We start from the raw sequence: 22,201 nt of genomic DNA on the forward strand, positions 1-22,201 counted from the left end.
CATTTAACAGAATCAATCCAACTCAGTGGTAGAACCAGGAATGAAGCCCAGATTTCCTGGCAGTCCAGCTAGTTCTCATTTACTATGAGAACATTATAAACTGATTTGCAGTGGAAACAAGGCCGGCTGTTTTCTTCCAAGCTGTGCTTAAGGCCATATCAAGATTCCACTTAACTGAAGAGAACTTCCAAAAGTCCAGCTCATCCAAGAATGCTGGGAAATTACTTTGAGCTCTATTTGAGGTTCACACTCTCTTTGCTGGAAAGGACTAAAAGCATACAATGGAAACTTCATCAAAAGTCACATTTGAAGAGTGTGCTTTTACATAGATATGTCAAAACAACGAGAGAGATTTTTCAAATAAATCAGATGGTAGACTCTTCGGACCAACCATGGACCATCCCTTCAAGTTTACCTATCCCCCTCAATGTCCCAAATATCCAAATATTCTAGAAATCAAATTACTTAAGTCGGGTCTCTCTAATATTGTATTGCTTACCAGAGAATAAGATAGAAATATATATTATTATAGATGTAATCTGAAAAAAGAAAGTAAACACATAGATTTCATCAAACATCACAATTTTATTTTTAAAATTAATGAATAATTAATCTGCAGCAATTATTTAACCTTAGAAATCTTGCAAAAAGTCTAGACTATGGGAAAACCAAATCAGAATGGCTGAAATGATCCTGGAACTTAGATTTATAAAGTGAATATTTTAATTCCATAATTTCTGTTATCATTCCTTTCATTGCAAAAGTCAGTGATTTAAAAAACAAACAAACAAACAAACAAAAAAACAAGTAAAAACATCCCTAAACCTCAAAGCCACCACAAATTTTTCTACATAATTTCTGCGGGATGCTATCATAGCATTCAGCCTTCCAGGAATACTCTTGAGAAATTAGAAAACCCATTGTATCAAGAGTCTTTAGCAAATTATATTGTGAAGGCCTCTAGCAAATTATATTGTGAAGGCTTTGAGAGGAGAATATAAATTAGTTACTATAAGGAATCCTTGGCAAATAAACACATACATAAATAAATAAATACTTTAGGGAAAAGCAAAGGAGCAGCAAAAATGGCTTCCCCAAACCCTGATTTTAAGACCTAAGCTGCAGGAGTCCATATCTACTCATATTGTTTGTATATTTCAACTGCTTATTACAGATGTTTCTAGATTGGAATTCCTGGTTTACAGACTCCTCTAACAATTGGAGTTGGTGTTTAAAAAGTGATGCATTATAAAATGTATCTTGATTCATAAAACTTTGCAAGAAGTGTCCTTTATGCAGATGTTAGAAATACTGTACACACGATCTCGCTGGAAATTGTCAGTTTTCAAAGAGGCTTAAACCCCAGTCTCATCCTATAGCCCTCATCGGAAAAGCACAGGATCAAAAATAAGGCATTCATGAACAGACTTACTCCTGGGCTGCTGCTGCCTGCATGAGCAGGGCTCTTTCTCTAGGGCTTCCAGGAGGCTGCAGTTCTTGACTCTTCTGCTTATATTTTTTAATTAAATCCATCAGAACAGCCTGGTGCCCAATTTTTTTTACCAGTTGCTGAACCATCCGATCATTAAGTGCTAGAAGAGCGGCTCCACTTACTTCTTCCTCTGGGAAAAAGAAAAAAAAGTCTCTACATGCCTGCTTGGTAAAGCACTGTAAAAGACAGCACACTCTGAGCAAGAAAATATTATTTCTGGTGTTAAAAAGATCATCTAAGCGTGTCCTCTCATGTTATAAAATTATCTGTATTTCTGACAAAGATAGAACACTGATGTTGCATAATTCCAAATCGATATCTGCTCCTAAGAAAGAACTAGAACATAGAGTCACAACAAAATCTTATTACTTCCACATTATTGCCTCCCCACTTCCAATCCTTTCTTACTGGCATGTTTTTATAAGGAAAAAAATCTTGGGAGATCATTATTAGCAATATCTCCCAGGCAATATTCAATACTTGTAAATCTAGCACTGCACAAAACACATGTGGCATTATTTAAAGACAAAACTAGTATCAAATGATATCAAATAAGTATTTTAAGTAACTATTAAGACTTTATTTTGAGTTCTTTTCAGAATATATTCTCTCATGGATGCTAGGCCAAATGCAAACTCTGCCACAGTCAGTCAAGAAATGAAAGTTCCCCATTGAAGCAATTCCACATCCACACTCACATGCATTAGGCAACAAAAGCGATTACCAATAACAAAGGACACTCAATAGCTAGGCTGCTCAATTAACATTATTTAAAAGTGTAAACAACTCACCTTGAAACCTATGAACTAGCTCTCCTAAATTTTTCTCCACCAACCAACTGCAGACCTGATCAACTGACCAAGCTTCCATTGCTGTATCCTGTAAATGAATACACCTGTAGAATAAAAGGTCTGAGAAGGATTCTTCCGTTTTTCTTTCAGATTGTTGTTTTATTTTATTTTATTTATTTACTTTTACCAATCAGCTCTCTAATTTCAGCACCTTACTTTGGCAGACTCAAGACTCTCAATACTAAGCTTCTTTAAAATGACTATTTTCTGAATACACATCTAAAAGTTGCTAATAAAACGAATATTCTTTTTAAAAATGAGACTGATTTGAACTGTTTCCTAGTCTCATTTCTCAAATTTCTTCACCTTCTCCTACTTTTTTTTCCACAGGCATCCCATAGCTTTACTAACAGACAGCCAGAGACGTACAGTGGTACCCAATCCTGTACCATTAACACCCAGGTTTGTTCACAAAGAAAAGAAAGGTGTGAAATTCACCACTACTGGGCTCATCAGGAAGTGGTTGACATTTACAAAAGGGGCGGGCAGGGAAGGAAGGGAGGAAGGATCAGATAAAAGTCTGACTGAGATACTTAGTAAACCAAGACAGGTTAACCCCTTGCTGCTTCCCAGCTTGAAGAGAAAGCTTGTAGCTGCTTTTGATTGCTTTGGGTTAGCAAGAGGAGAAAGTAGCAAAACAATTTCTCAGGAGAACCGAGAATGTTCTTTTCTTTCCTTTCAACAATCTTCTTAAATATTCCATTCACTTCTAGAACTTTATTGAATACCATTATGATTGGTAAGATAACTGGGAAAAATTAGCTCATTGATTGAAACCTTTTTTTTTTAAGTTTTAGTTGTGCAGATTCCCAGTTATGGGAAAATAACTATGTTAACAGTCGTTAAGTGAAAGAAGTGCATACGGAGTTTAGATTATTCTTTAAAGATTCAGTTATTGTTGAATGCCACTATTTTTCTAAAACCACTTAGAAAATTTAAAAACAAGTATACCAATTTCAATAATTTTATCTGTTTCTCTGAGGCAGCTCATGCCTGTCCTTTTTAAAAATGATTTAATCCAAAATAATTTCAATGGGCTGGGAAGAAACTGAAGAAAAACTTAAAACATTTTAATCTTTTAACATTACTTTTGATTTTATCTTTCGATCTAAATGTAGATTTACCTGTAGAGTAAGACACTGACTCTTCCATAAAGACAGAGGGAAAACTGCTCTTAGCGAAATAGAATCATAAGAAAAGGTAAAAATATTTATTAGATCTTGTATTTAAGTTTTATTGCCAGATGTTCTCGAAATAAATATGGTATTTTTCATTTCTGCGTATTTGAGTAAGTTATAATTTCCAATATAGAGTGGTGGGAAGGGAAACATTTACCTTTCAAATTTGACAATCTGAAATGATAACAGCCTTCAAAAATCATTTCCTAGAAAACAAGTGCACTTCAAAGTAATAAGCCACATTCTCATAAGTATTCACAAACACCAAGTTGCAAAACTGAAAACAAGGGTTAAACACAAAAGAACGCCTTTCTGAATTATAGCAGTGGGTTTAATTTGCTAAGACAACAGTAGCCACAGAACTCCTCCCCTAGGCTAAGCAGTAAGAGCAGGGTGTGAAAAGTCATTATTTGCGAGACTCTGGTGTAAATTAAAAATCACACCTTCCCGTCACACTTCTGGCTTCCTTGTGAAGAGTAGGACTTAGGGAAAAAAAGAAAAAGCAGAAAAGAAAGAAAGAAAGAAAAAAACCAATTCTCTAAACTCCAAGATTAAAAGGCATGCAGAGCAGAAGATACTGCTTTGTAGACATCAAAGAATAAAAAGAAATTTGAAAATAAAATAAGTATTTGGAAACCCTCTCATATGTTTTAATTCCCAGATTTTTACCTAATTCTACTTTTGGGAAAAACACAGCAGTTATCAAATTATAACCTCATACAAAAACAATAAGATTTTTAAAAAATACTATAGTTTTTGTTCATTTGTTTTTCTAAATATTTAAGAAAATGAAATAATATCACTGCCTAAAGTAATATCTTTAAGTAGCCACCTTAAAACTTCCTCTCACATAAAGACTAGATATACTATTTATAATTGTATACATAAGCAAATAAAAGATATGTCAAATGAGAAAAGACACATCTAACAGCTTTACTACATATCCAGAAGTTACAGAAACATCTGAAAAGATTTTAAAATGTGAAGACAAGTACTATCATTAAATATTTTAAGACAGAATAATACAAAAAGAATAAAAATAATAAAGACATCATATGTGATTACTCCAACCAGTCTCATTATTTAATTAAATTATACTTTAATTTAAAAAAAAGTTTGTATTAAATACTAATTAAAGCCAGAAAGGGCTAAGACTTTAGCTAAAGCAACCTAAAATGTGGGAAACTTTTATTTAATAAATTTGTTAAAACTCCAAAGGAAGATAATAGTGCAAACTGCTGTGAGTGTGGTTTATAATCTTCAAGAACAATATAGCATATAACGACATCAACTACAAATAAGCACTTTTTAAGGAAATATGAAAACATTTGTCACTTCCCTTTCTGTTTGCCTTTTTGTTTTTATTTTCTCAGAGTCCCAAAGCTAAGGCAACAAAAGATTTTTAAAAGCTATGCTGGTGGCAAATGTCTTCTCCTGGGAAAGGACATCTCCCACCCTACCTGTACTTGAGGGAACAAGCCATTTAGCAAAAATTCGGTCTCATTGATGAAAAGGGGAAAAAAAAATTAGATATAAAAATAGGGATGTGACTGTCACATCAACCACCGTCCAGAACCACCGTCCAGGCAATCCTGTTTGGTAGCGACCTTGCTAGGACATAAAGCAAGGACATCATTGTATTCGAGTAAAGCCAAACATCTCACCCACTTTGGGCCATTGTTCATTCCAGCCATCACCAGACCAGGAGGAATGAAAACTGGAACAGTCAACTAGATATCTTGCTTATCTTAGTCATTGAAATGGTTACTGCCTAGATAGCTCAGAGCTAGGTGAATGTGACACACCAAAGAAGTCAGAAGTCTTACGAAGAAGATAAGACACCGAAGATAAGACACGGACATAAGCAGAATGTAACATAAAGTCAATTACTATGAGTGCTGTAGAAAGCACTATGAGCTGAATTTTCCCATTATCCTGGAAATGAATGAATCTCGATTTGCAATGTGAATGAATGATACAGTTTAGATAGTGAAGGAGCCAGAGGAAGTGGGATTAATAGAATGAACTAAAAGTAAAAAGCCAGAAATAAACGAGTCAGGTTTGAGGACCTGAAAGTGGACCAAACTTTCTGGAACGGTGAACACACGGTAGAAAATGACAGCAGACGGTCAGAAAGATCACTGGCTAGCTTGGAATACCGGGTTCAGAGTTTATAGATATACTTCAGCTTGGGAAAGTCATTGAGCTGATTGTATAGTCCATACTTGAGAAGATTTTTATGCAGCTGTGCTAGATAACTTATAGGAAAGGGTGTTCTTTCTTGAAGTAAATTATGTATAAGAAGGAAAGTTAGCTTTTAGTAAAAGTTAATTTTACTAAACATTCATATATGTAGCAATTTTCCTTCACTTTAGAAAGATAGATATTCATATTAACCTTTCATAAATTATAGAAATAAAACATAATTTTTTCATACATTATAGGCAAAAAGGGAGTGAGATCTACAAAGCTAGTTGATACCATGCAAATGAAACACATCAAAAGGACCTGTCCGTTGCTTTAAGTTGGACCATATGAAACCGCCATTTTTGTACACATAAGAGTCTAAGATCAGTAATTTCTTATAGTTTAACTTACTGATTAAAATTTTGATTTTATGAGAACTACAAGTATTTCTTTGTTGGTTCCTTCTGTCCAGCAAAACTTATCAGAGATATCTGTAACTCACAAACATCCTTGAGAAATTTGAGGGCAAGGAGATGTGAAGAGTACAATAATAGTAGCTTAAATTTTTATATTTTTTATTTATCAAGAAACTAAACAGCAATTTATCTGGGAGGTTTAATTAAGTTAATGAATAAAAAATTGCAATGAACCAGAGTCCCAGGTCTCTTGGGACTTTTTTGAGTCACAAACACCCCAGACTTTTGGCCTTTGAGTCAAACTTATGGTTCAGCCTTGCTTCTGCCTAGTTAACTGTCAAAGCTTACAGGTCATCAGCATGGTCTACAACTCTCTGGATTCTTGCCAGAGATGGGAACGGTGAGCTGTGCTATTAACTTTTCCCAAAAGTGAATGTGTAATTGGAAGACTTGATAGTCTAAAGATGTCCGTTCTTTCAGAATTAATTTATAAATTCCAATTAATATTCAAATGGGTTGTATGTTTTTACTTACTCCGGTATCAGTGTTTATCTGGAAGGACAAACAGGCAAAATAGGTCAAAGTATGTGGCAAAAGGATTTGCACTCCAAGATGTTCAAAAGTATTACAAAATTAGAATAAATATAAAAGCATGGTACTGGAGCAAAAGAGGACAGATCATTGAACAGAATAGAAACCTGGAAACAGAAATATACATATAGAAGTTTTAAAAATTGTTGATTCAAATAGGCGATGAGAAAAGGGAGACTATCTCATATCACCTATAAAATAAATTCTTTAGATAAGTTAAATAATTAAACATGAAAATTAAATAAAAAGAATTAAAATAATTTATAATAAGGTTGAAAATAAAAATAAAAGATGGCTAGATTTGACTACAAAAAAATAAAAAATATGTATGTATACATACATAATATATAATTATAAGGAATAAAATAATTCCTTTAAACCAATAAAAAGATAACTATACCATTAGAAAAAGAGAAAAGGGCAATTCATGAACAAAATTTTAAATAATTAGATATCTAAAAATGTAAAACATTCTTTGTAAAAAAATTGATTAAATATCATTTTGTAGTCTACTGGAAAAGATAAAACTTTTTAAATGATTAGCAAGAGTGCTAATATTCTCTTACACATTGCTAAAGAAGGTACAAATTATTCTGTTATATTTTTGATCTTTTATAGATGAAAAACCTGAAGTTTACAAAAGTAATTCACGTAAATTCTCATAGCTTGCAAAGGAAAGAGTAGCTCTGGGCCTCAATCTATTTAACTTTAAAGGATGCTGATATAAATCAAAAATCATCAAGATAGTCTTATACTTTGACTCCAAAATAACATTTCTAAGAATTTATCTTAAGGACATGAACAGAAATGAGCTCAAAGATGTGCTCTGTAGTAATAGTTAAAATAACAAAGAAATTGGACAGACTAGGTATCCAGCGATAGGAACTGACTACTGAATTATGGTAATTTATATTTAAAATGGAATATTATACAGTGATTAAAATTACATTTTAAAAAAATAACGATATAGAGAAACAATTATGAAATATAATTAAGTGGAAATACGTTTAAAATCCTATGATTCAATATTGTAGATAGGATAAAATGCAAACAGAACTAAATATATAAGTAGGATAAAGACTGAGAAAACATACACTGAAAGATAAAAGTAGATTTCTCAGTTTGGTGGAATTTTCTAATTTGTGACTCTCAAAATTTTCTCAATGGAAAAACTTCACTTTTATTTTCAGGAAAGTTAGGATTTTAAAGATAAAAAGTAAAAAGTGATATTTATGGATCCTTGCTGGAGAGGCTTTGGCCCATGGGTTGTATTTGAGAAAATTGAAAGAAAGAGCACTAGGCTAGATCTGGCTCATGAAGGTGGTTTTGGTTACTTTACTTTTTTTTAAAAATGAAGATTTTACCTACAAATCTGAAATTCCGTTTTCACTCAAAAAATCAGAAGTTTCTGGCAATGCTGTGTTTATATTTCTGAGCAACAACAGACTGAGTAGTGGCTGCTCCTTTGAAAGAAGTACAGGTCACTCTCTGAGATGCACTGCAGGGTATCAGGAGCAGACAGGAAGTTTGAAACAGACTGGATCCCAGATAGCTAACATCTGTCAACTCTTGAAGGAAGATGGTCTTAAGAAGAGCCATACATACCCATGTATGTATATGTGCACAATAATATACCTTTGAATATTCTTAATTCTCTATTAATTAACTTTTTTAAAACTCCTAGAAGAAATAATACCTACCACCTATCAGGACAAAAAAATACATTTGCCATAGCAACGTTAAGGCAGAGATTATAATATATATATTAGAATTTAGGCATTGGAATCACAAATCAAGGACTCGAAGCTTTGCGTCTCAGAAAGCTCTGGTGTGTTGAGGCTTTCGTTTCCTGGCAACTACATCCTTGAAGTAAGATGTACAAACATTTATTGAGCACAGACCTTGGCTTAGTGTAGTTCTTGTTACATAGTGCAGGTGAGAATTGACTTTAGAGCTCTGAATGGAGGCAAGAATTTGTTATTAAAATATTACAGTTGTTAAACTGTTTCTTTGGAGGCATTCATCTGTGAGAGCACATGACAGTTGATTTCTGCATCCTCCTATAAGGCTTAGCTTGTAAGAGTCAAACTAGGCTCTCCTAATCTGTTATACTGAGTATTTGTCTGACTTTGTAGGCCCTTTCTAGAAGCAGAGAACACAGGGTAGTAGATCTTCTTACTGCAGTGTGACTCAAACCACAGATAGGATGTCTGGGGATGAAAAAGACACTGGACCCTGTAGTTCTCCTACGAGACTGGTACGGTTGAGTGACAAATGCTCATGCTTCTGTCAGACCTGGGTTTCTCTGAAGACAGACCAGTATGTTCAATTTTTTTTGTTTATACGAAGCTATTCTTTAAAAAAAAATTGTCCCCCAAGTGGTGTCAACTGGTAAGTTATAATCTAATGCTAAATATGAGTGTGTGTATTTGAATTTGGGATGGGAGACGGGAAGAGTGAAGGAGGGAGGTAGAGGAAGAGAGAAAGAGAAAGAGAACAAGGAGAGAAGGGAGAAGGGAATAAGAGCAGGGGAATTCCAGAAAGAACTGAGGTTGGATATCTTCCTCTTTACTCTGGTGGAACTGGGATTCAGAGCCTGATATTAAATTTGCTATACAATAATGAAAAATTGGTGTCTTACACTCCTGATTTATTAGACTGAGATTTAAAATAACATGCTGTCACTTTTTTAAAAAATTAAGTAATAAGTATTAAGAGAAACCTGATGTGGCAAAACATAAATTAGTTTCACCTCAGCATCCTGTCATGCTTCTATTATGGCATTCGTCACATAGAAATAAAAATAATTATAAAGCTTATATAGCTGTATTTTTCACATTATATGTTCTTTGAGGATGAGGACTGTTTGTTATCCAACTTTGTAGTACTAACTGTTAGTACTACAAACCAACATGTAGTAAGCCATCAATTAATATGAGTAAATGAACTGCTTAGTTCCCCATGAGTGAATGCATAGCTAGTAAACTTAGTAGCTAGTAGACTAAACAGCTAGTAAAACTGCATAGCCGAGGTCAACTATGTAACTTCCTACCAGTAAGTGAATTGTATAGTCAATGAGAGAACAAGCTCAAAGCAAAAAGAGTCAGCAAACCTCACCACAGTGACAGTATGAAACTGCAGACTTTGAAATGTAGGCACGTTTCAAAGCCAGAGAATTTATTTTACTCTAGTCATAATTCATAAGACAAGTACCTGCTTATACAAATACTATCGAATGTTTTACAGTAAATTGTGACATTTCGTACCTAAGGTTTAAAGACCCTATGTTATTGTATCTTACTCATGTAGTATAAGTTGTAATGCAGAACAGTGTGGATTCGATTGCTAAAGAAAAGAAAACAGATTTATTTTCACCAAGTTCCCTGAAAACTTCCTAAGAACCTAAACGCTGAAGCTATTATTTTGATCCTGTCAGAAGAATGGTATTATATTGGAATTCCGAATTTAGAACATTTGTATCACAATCTAAAGGACTTTCTGGCAGGAATGTGAAGCAGGCTAGTGCCAACCAGAAGCGGGGATGAAGAGACTGCTATGCTGCTCCAGTCACTCTCAGGATGTGGCACCTGCTCTGCTCAAGGCAAGGGTGAGATTTTTTACCTCTGTGTGCACAATCTTGGGAAGACTCCTGTTTGGCTAGAGAATGGTTTCTCAACAAACATTTGTTGAATAAATCGAATAAAAAAACAAATTTCGTCATGGTTAAAGGAGTCCTATCGACATCATCTGGTCAAAATAAAAATATATGGGTTGGGTGTTAAGACAATACGAAATATTTAAAACTGATCAAACAATTATATCCAAAAAGTTCTGATCAGATTAAATTGAAACTGGGAAAAGATCTTCAGTGCCTTGCTTCTCAATTCAGCCCTGTAGTTACATTCTGTCAAGACCATTATCAATAACTTAGGTAAGAAAATAAAGATTTCAAAGACCTTAAAATTTATGTGTATGCATATGCCATTTTTATTTATTTATGACTTTAAGGATAACATTATCCTTATAGGAAATGTGGAAATTTGAATTTGGGGTGGGAGACGGGAAGAGCAAAAAACATTTTTTTGCTAAAATGTTTTCTGGAAGGGAAATCCCTAAAACTCTCCTACATACCAGCATAGACTAGCACTGAACAATAGAAATTTTATCGTTAATGGAAATGATTTATATCTGCATTGTCCAGTTCATTAGACTCTATCCACATAGGGATATTAAACATTTGAAATGTAGTTAATGTGGCTGAGAAAATACATGTTTAATTTTATTTAATTTTAATTAATTTTAATTTAAGTAGTTACAGTGGCTCCTGGCTACTGTATTGGACAACATAGGTAAATAGTTTCTGTGTCACTAAACCCTTAAGGAATTTGTCAGTGTCGACCCATAGCCTCTCAGGTGTAACCACTCAGTGTGGGACAGGCTTACTTTCACTGCCCAAAGACTTTCTTCAGGAACTAGAGCTCACGCTGCCCAGGGCAGGCTGGAAGTGGAACCATCTTAACAATGGACTGATATGACATGGCGTATAAATACTTCTCTGGGATTGTGAAAGGCCATTATAGCCACCTCAGAGGCAAAAATTCTGCTGACTTTAAGAGTCCCAAGCAGGATCAAGTTCAGTTACCTATAGTGGTGACAGGCTTGTTAATTTACCTTATATAGGTTCTCTTACCTTCCCTTTTCCATTTCTCCACTTCTCTCCTAGTGTTTCCTGTACCCAAGTTCTATCCAGATCTACTTCTTGAGAAACCAAAACTAAGAATGATGCTACCAGTTCCAGGAATATGTCTACATGTTGGGATAATTGGAGACTCCATGTTCTGCCAGCATATAGTTTAAGAGTTCAAGTAATGGAGTCAGACAGCTGAAGTTTAATGTTAGCCTTTCCTTTTCTGATTGTATGACCTTGGGCAAATTATATAACCTAATACTCAGTGTCCTCTTCTGAAAAAGGAAGATAATAACTGTCTCCTCACAAGACTGTGATAGTGCATGAAAACAGCTAGCTAGTGTTGGCACTTACCATTTATTGTTATTTTATTCATTGTGTTTTTAATAATGGTGTGGAGTGCTCTTTGGCAAGTGAGCTAACTTGGTATATAAAAAACTGGGCTATCTTCCATGGTGCTTATCAGAAGAATTGGCCAGTGGAAAGATAAAGAGCATTTTGTAGGTGTGGCAGAAATCTTAGGTCATTTACTATGACATGAGCTGAGCTCATTGGGCTAAATTTCTGATAGGCAAAGATAGACATGACCGGAAGCTTAGGAAGAACAGTACAATGAGTTTGTCAGACCACACGTTCTGAGGGCATGGTCCTCCATAATACTGATGTCACTTCAGAACCAGTTGCAAGTTTAGTGGTTCCCCAGGGCCAACTTCACTCTGACCAGCTAGCTGCAAAGTTGGAGGTTCCTGCAATCACTTCAGTTTCAATAATTCACTCAAAAGACTCAGAACTCACTCAAAGTGCTATATGTATAACGACAGTTTTGTTTGTTTGTTTGTTTGTTTGTTTTAATAGCAAAAGGATACAAATTAATACAAGCCAAAAGAAGGGGCATGCAGAGCAAAGGATGAGAGGGTTCCAAATGCAAAGCTTGTATCATCCACAGGACGTGGTCCCCTCCCAATATTGAACTGTGACAGTACTCAGAGTATTGCCAACCAGGGAAGTTCACTCAGTCTTTGGAGTCCAGGGTTTTATTGAGGGTTCATTATGTAGACATGCTTGATTGGGTCATAACAAAGATATTTCTATAACTTGGTAAAGTCCAAGGGTTTAGAAGTTATCTCCCAGGGGCAAACACCAGCCAAATCTTTTGTGATACTGACAGTAATTGGACTGACATGCAGTGAGTCCATGAGATCTATAATCACTGGAGAGACAGAGTATAATGTGTGGACCCAGTGCCCTCATTCTCCCGGATTACTCTAAAAGCTTTTGGTTTTAAAGCCTAGAAAATGAATGAATGAATGAATGAATGAATGAGTGAGTAAAATTCTATCACAGCCATGGAACTCATCATAAACTTCCACAAATGATCTAAGTTTGCCATATTACATTTGAGCTGACCTGACCTAGACGCAGCGCAGAGAAAACACGAGAACCTTCTTTACATTTCACAGACCAATTTCCCTTGAAGTTCTCTGCATCCGAGGGAGAAAACAAAGTGAGGAAGAGAAGAGGCAGAGGGCAAATAGAAGATTTTCTTTCCTCTGACTTCTTTCAAAGAAACAAACATCTGCAACCAAATTTCGTTTATTCATGTCCAGGATCAAACAAAGGTATTAGCTGAGTTAATGGGGGCAATGTGTCTTTATAGGTGTCTCAGGGTTCACCTTTCCCATTTGGGGCTAGGCGCTATGTCAGCACACAAATTATTCTTAGTTTTGGCCTAGCATACAGATGGCTTAGACTGTTTAAGAGTTTTGATTTGTGCTTGAAAGCTGCTGGAAAAGAGAAGCTGCCCCAAAATGGACTTGTCGTCTTAAATAAAATCACTGATTATTAGACAACTTTAACTATCTGATTTGATTGTTAATGATCACTGATGCTTTAAATTTCAAACTCAGAATAGAAAGGATTTGATTTAATTTTCAGATTAAGGAAAGCTTCACACCATCCTCCCAGCAATCTAGTGATGTGAATAAAAAGAAAATGAGATCTTCATGGATTCTGAGCTGAATGGAAGAGTAAATGTCAACTATCCGCTTGCGTTTCTATTCAACAGCGATTTTGTAGGAAGGAATCACTTTAAAAAGCAAGATTGGCTGAAAGATGACATTTGGCCTTTTGGCTATGCTGGTTTTTCTTTTTAAATCAAATCCTTAAGTAGAATCACTTTATTTCTATCACCGTGGAAGCTGACTTGCTGAATATAAGATGAATTTACTGCTTAAGGTATAAAAATCAAATTTATTTAAAAAATTAATTTGATGGAATATTACTCCCTAATATAAGCTAATTGTTTCTGCAGTTAACACCAAATTACTTTGTAAAAAGTGGGGTTTGTGGGTAATCTTTTCAGATGCTTCTACAGCATGAACACTACTCCATTGTTTCTAAGGTCATCTAGGTTATTTGGAACCGAGTTTTGTTGTTCAATTATATTTAGATATAAATACAGTTATGTTCCCCAAAATACCTAAATTCTTAGACTATCTTTGGGAAAAAAGCTTTTCATTAAGGTTTGCAATTACATGAATTTTGAATCACTGCTGATCAGATAATGTTCCATGCTTACTTCCAAATCGTTAACAAAATTTGATGTAAAAGGGCTGACTTTTCTTTTGTTTTATTTTTTAGTAAATACAAAATGTATTTTAATATTTTAAAATTAGAAATATATTAACATACTTAAAAAATCAAAATAATTAAAAAATACATATATAAAGAAATATTTTGTTCCTATTCCTGCCCCAATCTACCAAATTTCCCGTTCTTGCAAGTAATCTTGTTTATTTAATTCTACTACTTGCTCATTTTTTCTATATGCAAATATAAGATAATGCAAAAATATATTCTTATGTTTCCTCATTCTGTTAGAAGTGGTACACCAAATACGTAGCTTTTTAAAATTAAAAATAAGTTTTGGAAATATTTCCTTATCAGAGCAGAGAACATCCTTACTCTTTTCCACAGCAGTATCATTGGTAGAATGATATGTGGATGTACCATTGCTTCATTAGCCAGCGTCTTATGACTCACATGGGTTGTCTCCAAACTTTTGCTCACAGAAAAAATGCTGCACTTTGCTATTTATTGTGAGTAAAGGAATCTGTTGAATGTATTTTCCAGAGCATGACCAAAATTAAATGCATTTGTCATTTTGGTAGAAATTTTGGGGCAAATTGTCAAATTGCCCTTCGTAAGGTTTGATCATTTTTTCATTCTTATTAGCAATGTGGGAGAGTGATTCCTCACCCCCACCCTTACTTGCTTTTATGTGTTGCTAAACTATGAGATTTTTGTCACTGTTGTGTAGTTAGCCGAGGTTTCATTTGTACTTCTCTTACATGTAAACTTAAGCATTTCTTCATATGTTCGAATTCCATTCGTGTTTATTTTTATGTGGAGTTCCTATTTCTCTATTAGGTTGCTTAACTATTTTCTCTCAATATCAAAGAGGTTTAAAGCAAATTTATTGAAGTTTAACTGAGGTTTATTAAAGTTTAATTTATAAACTGCACATATTTTTAGGGTACAATGTGATGAATTTTCACACACACAAACACAAACACACCCATGAATATATATATATAGTGACATACACTCATATATATATGAATATATAGAGATATAAGACCATCAGCATAATAAAAAAAATGAACATTTCCATCACCCTAAATTTTCATGTCTGTGATTACAATCAAATCTGCATAACAAACTTGACCTAACATGTAAGATTGTTGTCTTTGAATACACAGGAGACCACTACTTAGAGTTTACCCTACCACTGATTCTCTTGCCCTACGGATGGGAATGGTGGTCCAAGCCTTGTATTCATTCATTGCCATGTCAGGAATTAAAAGCTCATTTTTCTTTGAACTGTGATCCTTACATATTTTTCTAAACAGTCTGAAATTTCAATGTTTTAAAAAGATATGGAGAAGTTATTACTCTTTAAATTACCATATTAAATTTCTACTTTGGCTTTAGTATGATAAATATAGGAACATCTATGTTTTTCTCTAATGAGTTAAGTAAGCTACTGATGGAAAAAGCATATATATTTATGCCTAGCAACAATGTATGTGATGTCATAAAATACAATTTTTGTGCAAGCTATATAACTTGTCTGCATGTAATTATATTGTTTTCTGGCAGAACTAAATCATACTGTGTCTAGTACTCTCATCATTCAACTCTAATATAGGGCTGTTATTTCTACAAGTGCTTTTTACAAACCAGTTCCAAGTGTTTATACTGAGTTTGAAAATAATAATTTGATTTCCCACTGAACTTGAACATTGTGGTGAATTTTAAATTTAATAGAGCTTTTTTTTAATGATGTGATTTTTCTCTTAAATTTTCATTTATTGATCTGCAATCCAGACCTTTAAGTATAAGGTCATTAGATTGAAAGCAAAAATACCAGTCGTAAAAAAATTAAAAAAGGAAGATTTTCTACCTGGACCATGTTGTGAGGTTTGAAAAACATATAGCTAAAGCTATATGCTTTTAGACTCCCAAACAGTAAGAAGACATTTGAAAGAAAATTAAGTCAGCTATTTCCTCAAAAATTAAAGGATAAAGTAATTACTTCTTATTTTTTGAAGACATTTGAAACACGAGTAAATACAATATTAGGTTAAAGTTCAAATTATGTAGTAGGATTAATTTTTTCAATTTGTACTTAACAATAATGATAACTGTAACAAAAATAACATCTACTGAGCAATTTCTAGGTTTCAGGAACTGTGCAAAATGAAATACAGGCATTATCTCATAGAATCATTGGCATGGTAGTCTTACTATTATATTTATTTTGTGGTTGAGATGCAGAAATGTAAACAAATTTAACAGCCAGTAAGTAAAGTTGCTGGCTTTCAAACCCATAACCTAAACAATTATTAAATTATGGAATTTTAATTATACTTTTAAAATGTTCAAAATAAGTGATTAGTTACATCTATTATAGATTTTCAAATGAATGATTTCATTTCTCCATATCTATATATACAAATTACTTATGAATTTTATTTAATCACAAAATATTTTCAACTAGTTTTAAAAGTCATGCTGCAGAACTTTCAATTAAATGTGCTGTATTATATATGTATATTAATCTCTGCTGCCTTTTGAAAACTCAGAAAATAACAGTAGATGAAGAAAAAGATTTAAACTTAAGAGGTCAAAGAAAACAGAAAAATAAATGGCAGAGGAAAAATGATGCTCACAAATTTTGCAAGATGGAAATAGGCAGTGAATGACAAGCAACTCTGGGGAGGGGAGAGATCAGAATGGAAGTATCTGAAGTGCTGGTGTGTGAGGGCTAGGGGACAACAAGAAGTCAGCTGCCAAACACTGCAGAAGAGAGGAATGATAGAAACAAATTTCTCTTGGAAGGCTGAAATGTGGTATGAAGCTGATAAGAGCGGACTTGTTGGAAATCTATAAAGTAGAAGGTAGCTCTTGAGTACCTTGTCATCTTAAGCAAATTACAGCTAAGAAAAAAGTAAGGAAACGATTGACTTTAAAAGTTACCCAAAGTATTATGGCCAGTTTACATTATAAAATCAGTGCTTCTGGTTACTTGTCTGTTTTCCTGGATGAAAATATTGGTGGTGTATCATTTATATAACCAATAATTTTAGCCTGTTACTTTTTATGTATTTTTTAAGATTTGTGATTTTTTTTTTTGATGTAGACTATTTACTGTGGAAGACTTTTTCCCTTGTATCAGTTTGATATGGCCACAAACAAGAAATTGACTAAGAGAAGAGTCAGCCATTTGCATTTTATTGCAATCAATCAAATATTGCCGTTTTATCCAGCCCTGCTAATAAGGAGAATCAAATAAACCCAAACTTAATTCAAAAAAATTATCATTCTTAATTTTACTATGGTTTTATTATGATTAATGACTAACTTGTACTGTTAAATAAAAAATAATCTATGTTGATTTAAAAAAATATTTCTATCTCCAGCAATTTAGCAATAATCAGTTGGTTATGAACTATTGAAGACTAAAGATCAAGAGGTCAGGATTAAAAAAAAGAGGTCTGAGTCATGAGGGTAAAATAGAACAATGTATGCAAAATCTACTAATCTGTTTGACATGAAATCTTTTAATTAATGGTAATTTGTATTATTAGTATTCAAATTAGTTTTGACTACATATATTAGTTGCACATTCTAGAGTCTTCCTCTGCTCTGTGATACTTGCATAAATACTGTGTATGGTTCTCTCCTTGCTTGTTCTCATGCTGGTATCTCTAATGCTTCACAAAGAACTTAGTAAATTTAGTACTTGGTAAATTTTAGACTGATAAAATTCTTAACTGTTGCAAATTGCTTACTTTTACCTAAAGGTACAGCCCAATGACAATACAGAGGGTAGAAGTGGTGCAGATATATTTTGATAAGGGTCAGACTTTTTTGCTGCTTTAAAAATGAGTTAGTAGCAAAGCAATAAATATAGCAGTTGTCATTATTGATTGCTGGACGCTTCACATACATATGTATTTTACACTTCGCCCCAATCCTTCCAAGTAAGTGTTATCATCTTTATTGTGTAGACAAGGAAAGTGAGGCTCAGAGAGGTGAATAACTTACCCAACTTAAACAATTAATAAATGTCTGAACGAAGATTTGATTTTGATCCCATGAGGCACTGTTTCTAAAAATAAATGCAACACTAAAATCACTAATTCGGGTGATATTTCAGGTTAGTTTATTAGTTATGAGAATTAAATGATTTAGTGTTTGCAAAAGTGTTCATTACAAGGAATGCAATTAAGTGTTTAAAAATATTTGTTTAGTAAAGTTTCAATTCCAAGAAAACAAAAAATAAATAAGCAATCGCAGTTCAATTTCTGATTTTGCCAGTTTAGATTACAATGAGAATTAATTAGATTTAAAGGCACAAAACATTCTAAATCACCAGATTTTCAGTTTGTTTTATAGTGTAAAGTGTATTATAGTCATATATATATGTGCATATATAAATTACTGTAACTTATATATAAATTAAAGTTATATATGCATATAACCAATTTTCAACATTCTCAATATTTTGTGAAATTATTTTATTCAGATAAAACTACACGTACATTAACAAAAACCCAACAGTCTTAAAATTAGGGACTTAATGTGATTAAAATGGAATTAAGTCAGATAATTGTTGTTAAAAATAAATTTAATTTTGGAGGATGGTAGGTTGATTGTTTTATCAGTATTCCTTCTCTCTCTATTAAAAATAGTATATAATAAATGTATTTTGAAATCAATAATAATTACTTACTTTTGGTTCTAGCAAGTCAATTCTCTGTGATTAAAGTTAATGTGAATAATAATTGATGTGTATAAAGAGTAACAATAGCAAGAGACCATGCTCCACCATTTAAAAAATCAACAGAGAATTGTCTTTTGTCATTTGTGAAGAAAGATCAAAAGACAACGAAAAAGACAAAGGTCTCTGCTAAGTGGGAGGCACGTCTACATACAAAAATCTTGCTCTAGGAACTGCAAGGTTCTAAAGGACCCTAGGAAAGGACATGAGCAAGACGGGAACCTGACCCCATGCAGTCCTCATGCCCACATGGACGCTGTGAGCTCCTTACCCCCATCACAAAGAACAACGACCTCTCCGCAATTGTTGCTCTCTTAAGACTCCAGGAGCCTCTTCTTTGCTTCAGAGTGCCCGCATGTGAAAGGGCACGCAACTGTAAGAGACAGATGCCTGCTAGTTATGCCTTCATTTGAATCCTTAACTCCTTTGCCGTCCTAGTGAGCTGGGTTGAATATGTGGAAAGAAATGTTAAGACCCTTTTTAACTCAGAATTTAGAATCTGAGTACTCTGCTCTCCACTTCTTCTCTGGCCACAAGGCTTGGCTGAGCCTTTCAGAGACAAAGGTCTCTGCTAAGTGAGAGGCACGTCTACTTCCAAACTGTACCTCCCAAGTCTTACCACTCCTTTCTAAGAGAGAAGAGAATACAGACAGAGGAGCAGAGAGAAGTGGAACTGACATTTATAGTGCTAGATGCTGTGTGCTTTACATATTTTATCTCACTTAATCATAACAACCACTTTCTAAGACAGGCAATGTTCTCATTTTTTCAGGTTATGAAACTTAGGCTCAGCAAAGTTTAATAACTTACACAAAGTCACATAACTATTAGATATAGAACCAAAATTTGAACTGAGTTCTTACCAAATTCTGAGCTCTTACAATCATGGAAAATAACTATGCTATACATTGTATGTATATAATCTCATTTAATTCTTTTAAAAACCAGGAGACTCAATGAAGCTTAGTAATTTTCCCCAAAATCCAATAGTTGGAGAGAAAGGTGTCTCCTGTCTGCGTGTCTCACACACACACACACACACACACACACACCATTAGCCGTATAATAAAAATTTTTTAAATTCATCTGCTGCTATGTGTGTGACTTTGTTCTCTAAAAGTCTCATGAATATATATTGTCTGCAATTTGGTTTTGTATTCTTTGTTTATAACCCTAGATAAGAGAGTAGTAACTATTAAATTCTCATTAGAGAAATGACTAACAAAATTTTAATTAGTTTACAAATACAAAATAGAAGATAGATTTCATATAATGGTTCTATTCCGATATAAACAAGACTGGTAAATTTGTTCCTAATAAGTTGGAAGTATATTTTAATTGGGTTGCATATTTAGTTTCATTGGATGATTTGATTTAAAGGAACATATCTCATGCCTTTGACAAAGAATAAAAACTTCTATATAATAGACAATTTGAAGCCTCACTAACTTTATGAGATGCATCATAAAAACATAAATGATTGAGATACTTCTCTGGTAGCATTTTCCATTAAACAGCAGCAAAGTGTAGTAGTCAAGAACAAACTCAAAAGTCATAATGTCTGATTTAATTCCTGGCTCCTTCACTTATTATATAACATACATTTAGCCATGTAGTCTTAAATAAATTATTTACTATCTCTGTGCCTCTGTTTTTTCACCTGTAAAATAGCATGAGACTATTGTGATTAAGAGAGATGATGCTGTAGATCTCTGTAGAACTGCACCGGCATCTAGTGAGCCCTCAGTATATATTCATTGTCTTTACTTCCAGGCCATGATCTAAGAACACTGATATGAAGAATGTTAGCATACATGCTTGGAAAGTAACATTGTGATTGAAAAACTCTGACATGCTCATGGGATGCATGAATTCCCATATAGAGTGAACTCTCTGTAGAAGTTCCCAAATCATTTGAATTTGGAATATTTTGGGTACATGCCTGTGAGCACCCCTTGGAAAATATTCCGCAGAACAGCCTCAGGCATAGCCATTTTCTTTAAAAACTAAGGTTGTGTGGAAGGTGCTGGACTAATTTGAGAAATGATTAAAAGGAGTTTCTGCTGCCAAAGAACAGTAGAAAATATACTATGATTGGAAATGTCTAGAAATTTTTCAGACTCAGCCTGGAAAAGGAGCTTGTAATTCTATTTTAAAATGACATCTCTATATTTTACCACCAGATCCAATTCATAGTGTAAAACTGTATGTAAAAGAATAAGGCAGAAATTATATGAGGTACCAGCTGAGTTAGGTACTAAAATTTATTCCAGTTTCTCCCATTTTTAATTTTTTTTTCTATTTTGTGGCAAATCATTTGTGTGGTATCTCTTAGTAACGTGAATGTAAGATAAGGTAGGGGAGTAGTAAAAGTGTAATAGATAGAACTTATTAAAAAGACATTCAGACACTTATAGTATATATACTCTTAAGAACAAAAAGACCCGCCCCCTCCCCCACCAAAAAAAAAAATCATACCTTTCATGGTAATGGTTTTGCTTTGTTTGGTTTGTTTTGTTTTTTGAGACTGTTGTGTGCCTGTTAAATGGGTAATTATGTTGATGTTAGAAAATAGGATTTTAGCAGTAGAAAAAGCAGATAAAAACATGAGATTCAAAGGTTAAAATCTCTCTACCTGGAATTTTGGATTTGAAATGTCATTATGAATTCATGATTTATTAAAAATATATATACATATGCATGTAGCTATATAATTTTGACCACTGAAAAGGCCTAGGAACATTGAGAACTCCTAGAACCCAGATTTTTATACATAAAAATGATTTCCAAAAAACAAGTTGTTCTTGGAAAAATGATTGGTTCTCGGCCTGTGGCGGGAAGTGAATAAAGTGAGCCTAGTCACCGTATCATTTCAGAAATTGAATGATGTATTAAAGATTATTGTTGTAATGTCAAAAAGACTCAGGAATCAGTTTGAAAATGTTCCCAGGGAACAAAGATGGGACAATTTGAGCATCAGTATGTATAGTACCTGTAATAGATCAAAACACATCAAATATATTTAAAACCGTGAATTCATAATGATATTAAAATAAAAAAAAAACAGGGTCAGTCCCCTTTGGAAGAAGTTCAGTGAATAAGCCATTATTTTGTAAACTGGTAAATAAGAGAAAAACAACAACAACAAAAGTCAGGTGTCTCTTTGATCTTTCTTATGTGAAATGTACCTTTAGATAACCATGTAGATCATGAGAAGTTTCTTTTTATAGACAAACTTGACTAATACATGAAAAATAACTACTAGGTTATTTAGCATTTCTGTCTCTACTTATTTTTTGACCCCTGTATCCATCGTAATCTGAGTGATGTGCATTACACCTATCACTATTGTTTCTGTATATTTCTGCTTGTATCTTGTTTCTTGTATGATTGTGGTTGTTATAGCATTTGGTTCATAAGTATTAATAACATATTTAGTGTAAAGTACATC

At 33.6% G+C, this 22,201-nt stretch overlaps 1 protein-coding gene across 2 annotated transcripts in view; it reads right to left on the reverse strand.

Annotated features, from left to right (window-relative positions):
- The window catches only part of SAMD3 (sterile alpha motif domain containing 3), a 169,023-nt gene that overhangs the window by 30,842 nt on the left and 115,980 nt on the right, over nucleotides 1–22,201 (reverse strand). The window contains exons 2-3 of one of the 2 annotated variants that reach the window (XM_039849914.1): nucleotides 2,284–2,371; nucleotides 1,433–1,622 (exon numbers count right to left, since the gene is read on the reverse strand). In XM_039849914.1, the coding sequence (XP_039705848.1) occupies nucleotides 1,433–1,622; nucleotides 2,284–2,362 (269 nt within the window). In that variant the 5' untranslated portion in view covers nucleotides 2,363–2,371. Of the gene's footprint in view, nucleotides 1–1,430; nucleotides 1,623–2,283; nucleotides 2,422–22,201 lie in introns of those variants that run through there. The other variant, XM_039849915.1, reaches the window with a different exon arrangement.

Source organism: Pteropus medius, unplaced genomic scaffold (assembly GCF_902729225.1).
Source record: "Pteropus medius unplaced genomic scaffold, Ma_sr-lr_union100, whole genome shotgun sequence".
NCBI classification, from domain to species: domain Eukaryota; kingdom Metazoa; phylum Chordata; class Mammalia; order Chiroptera; family Pteropodidae; genus Pteropus; species Pteropus medius.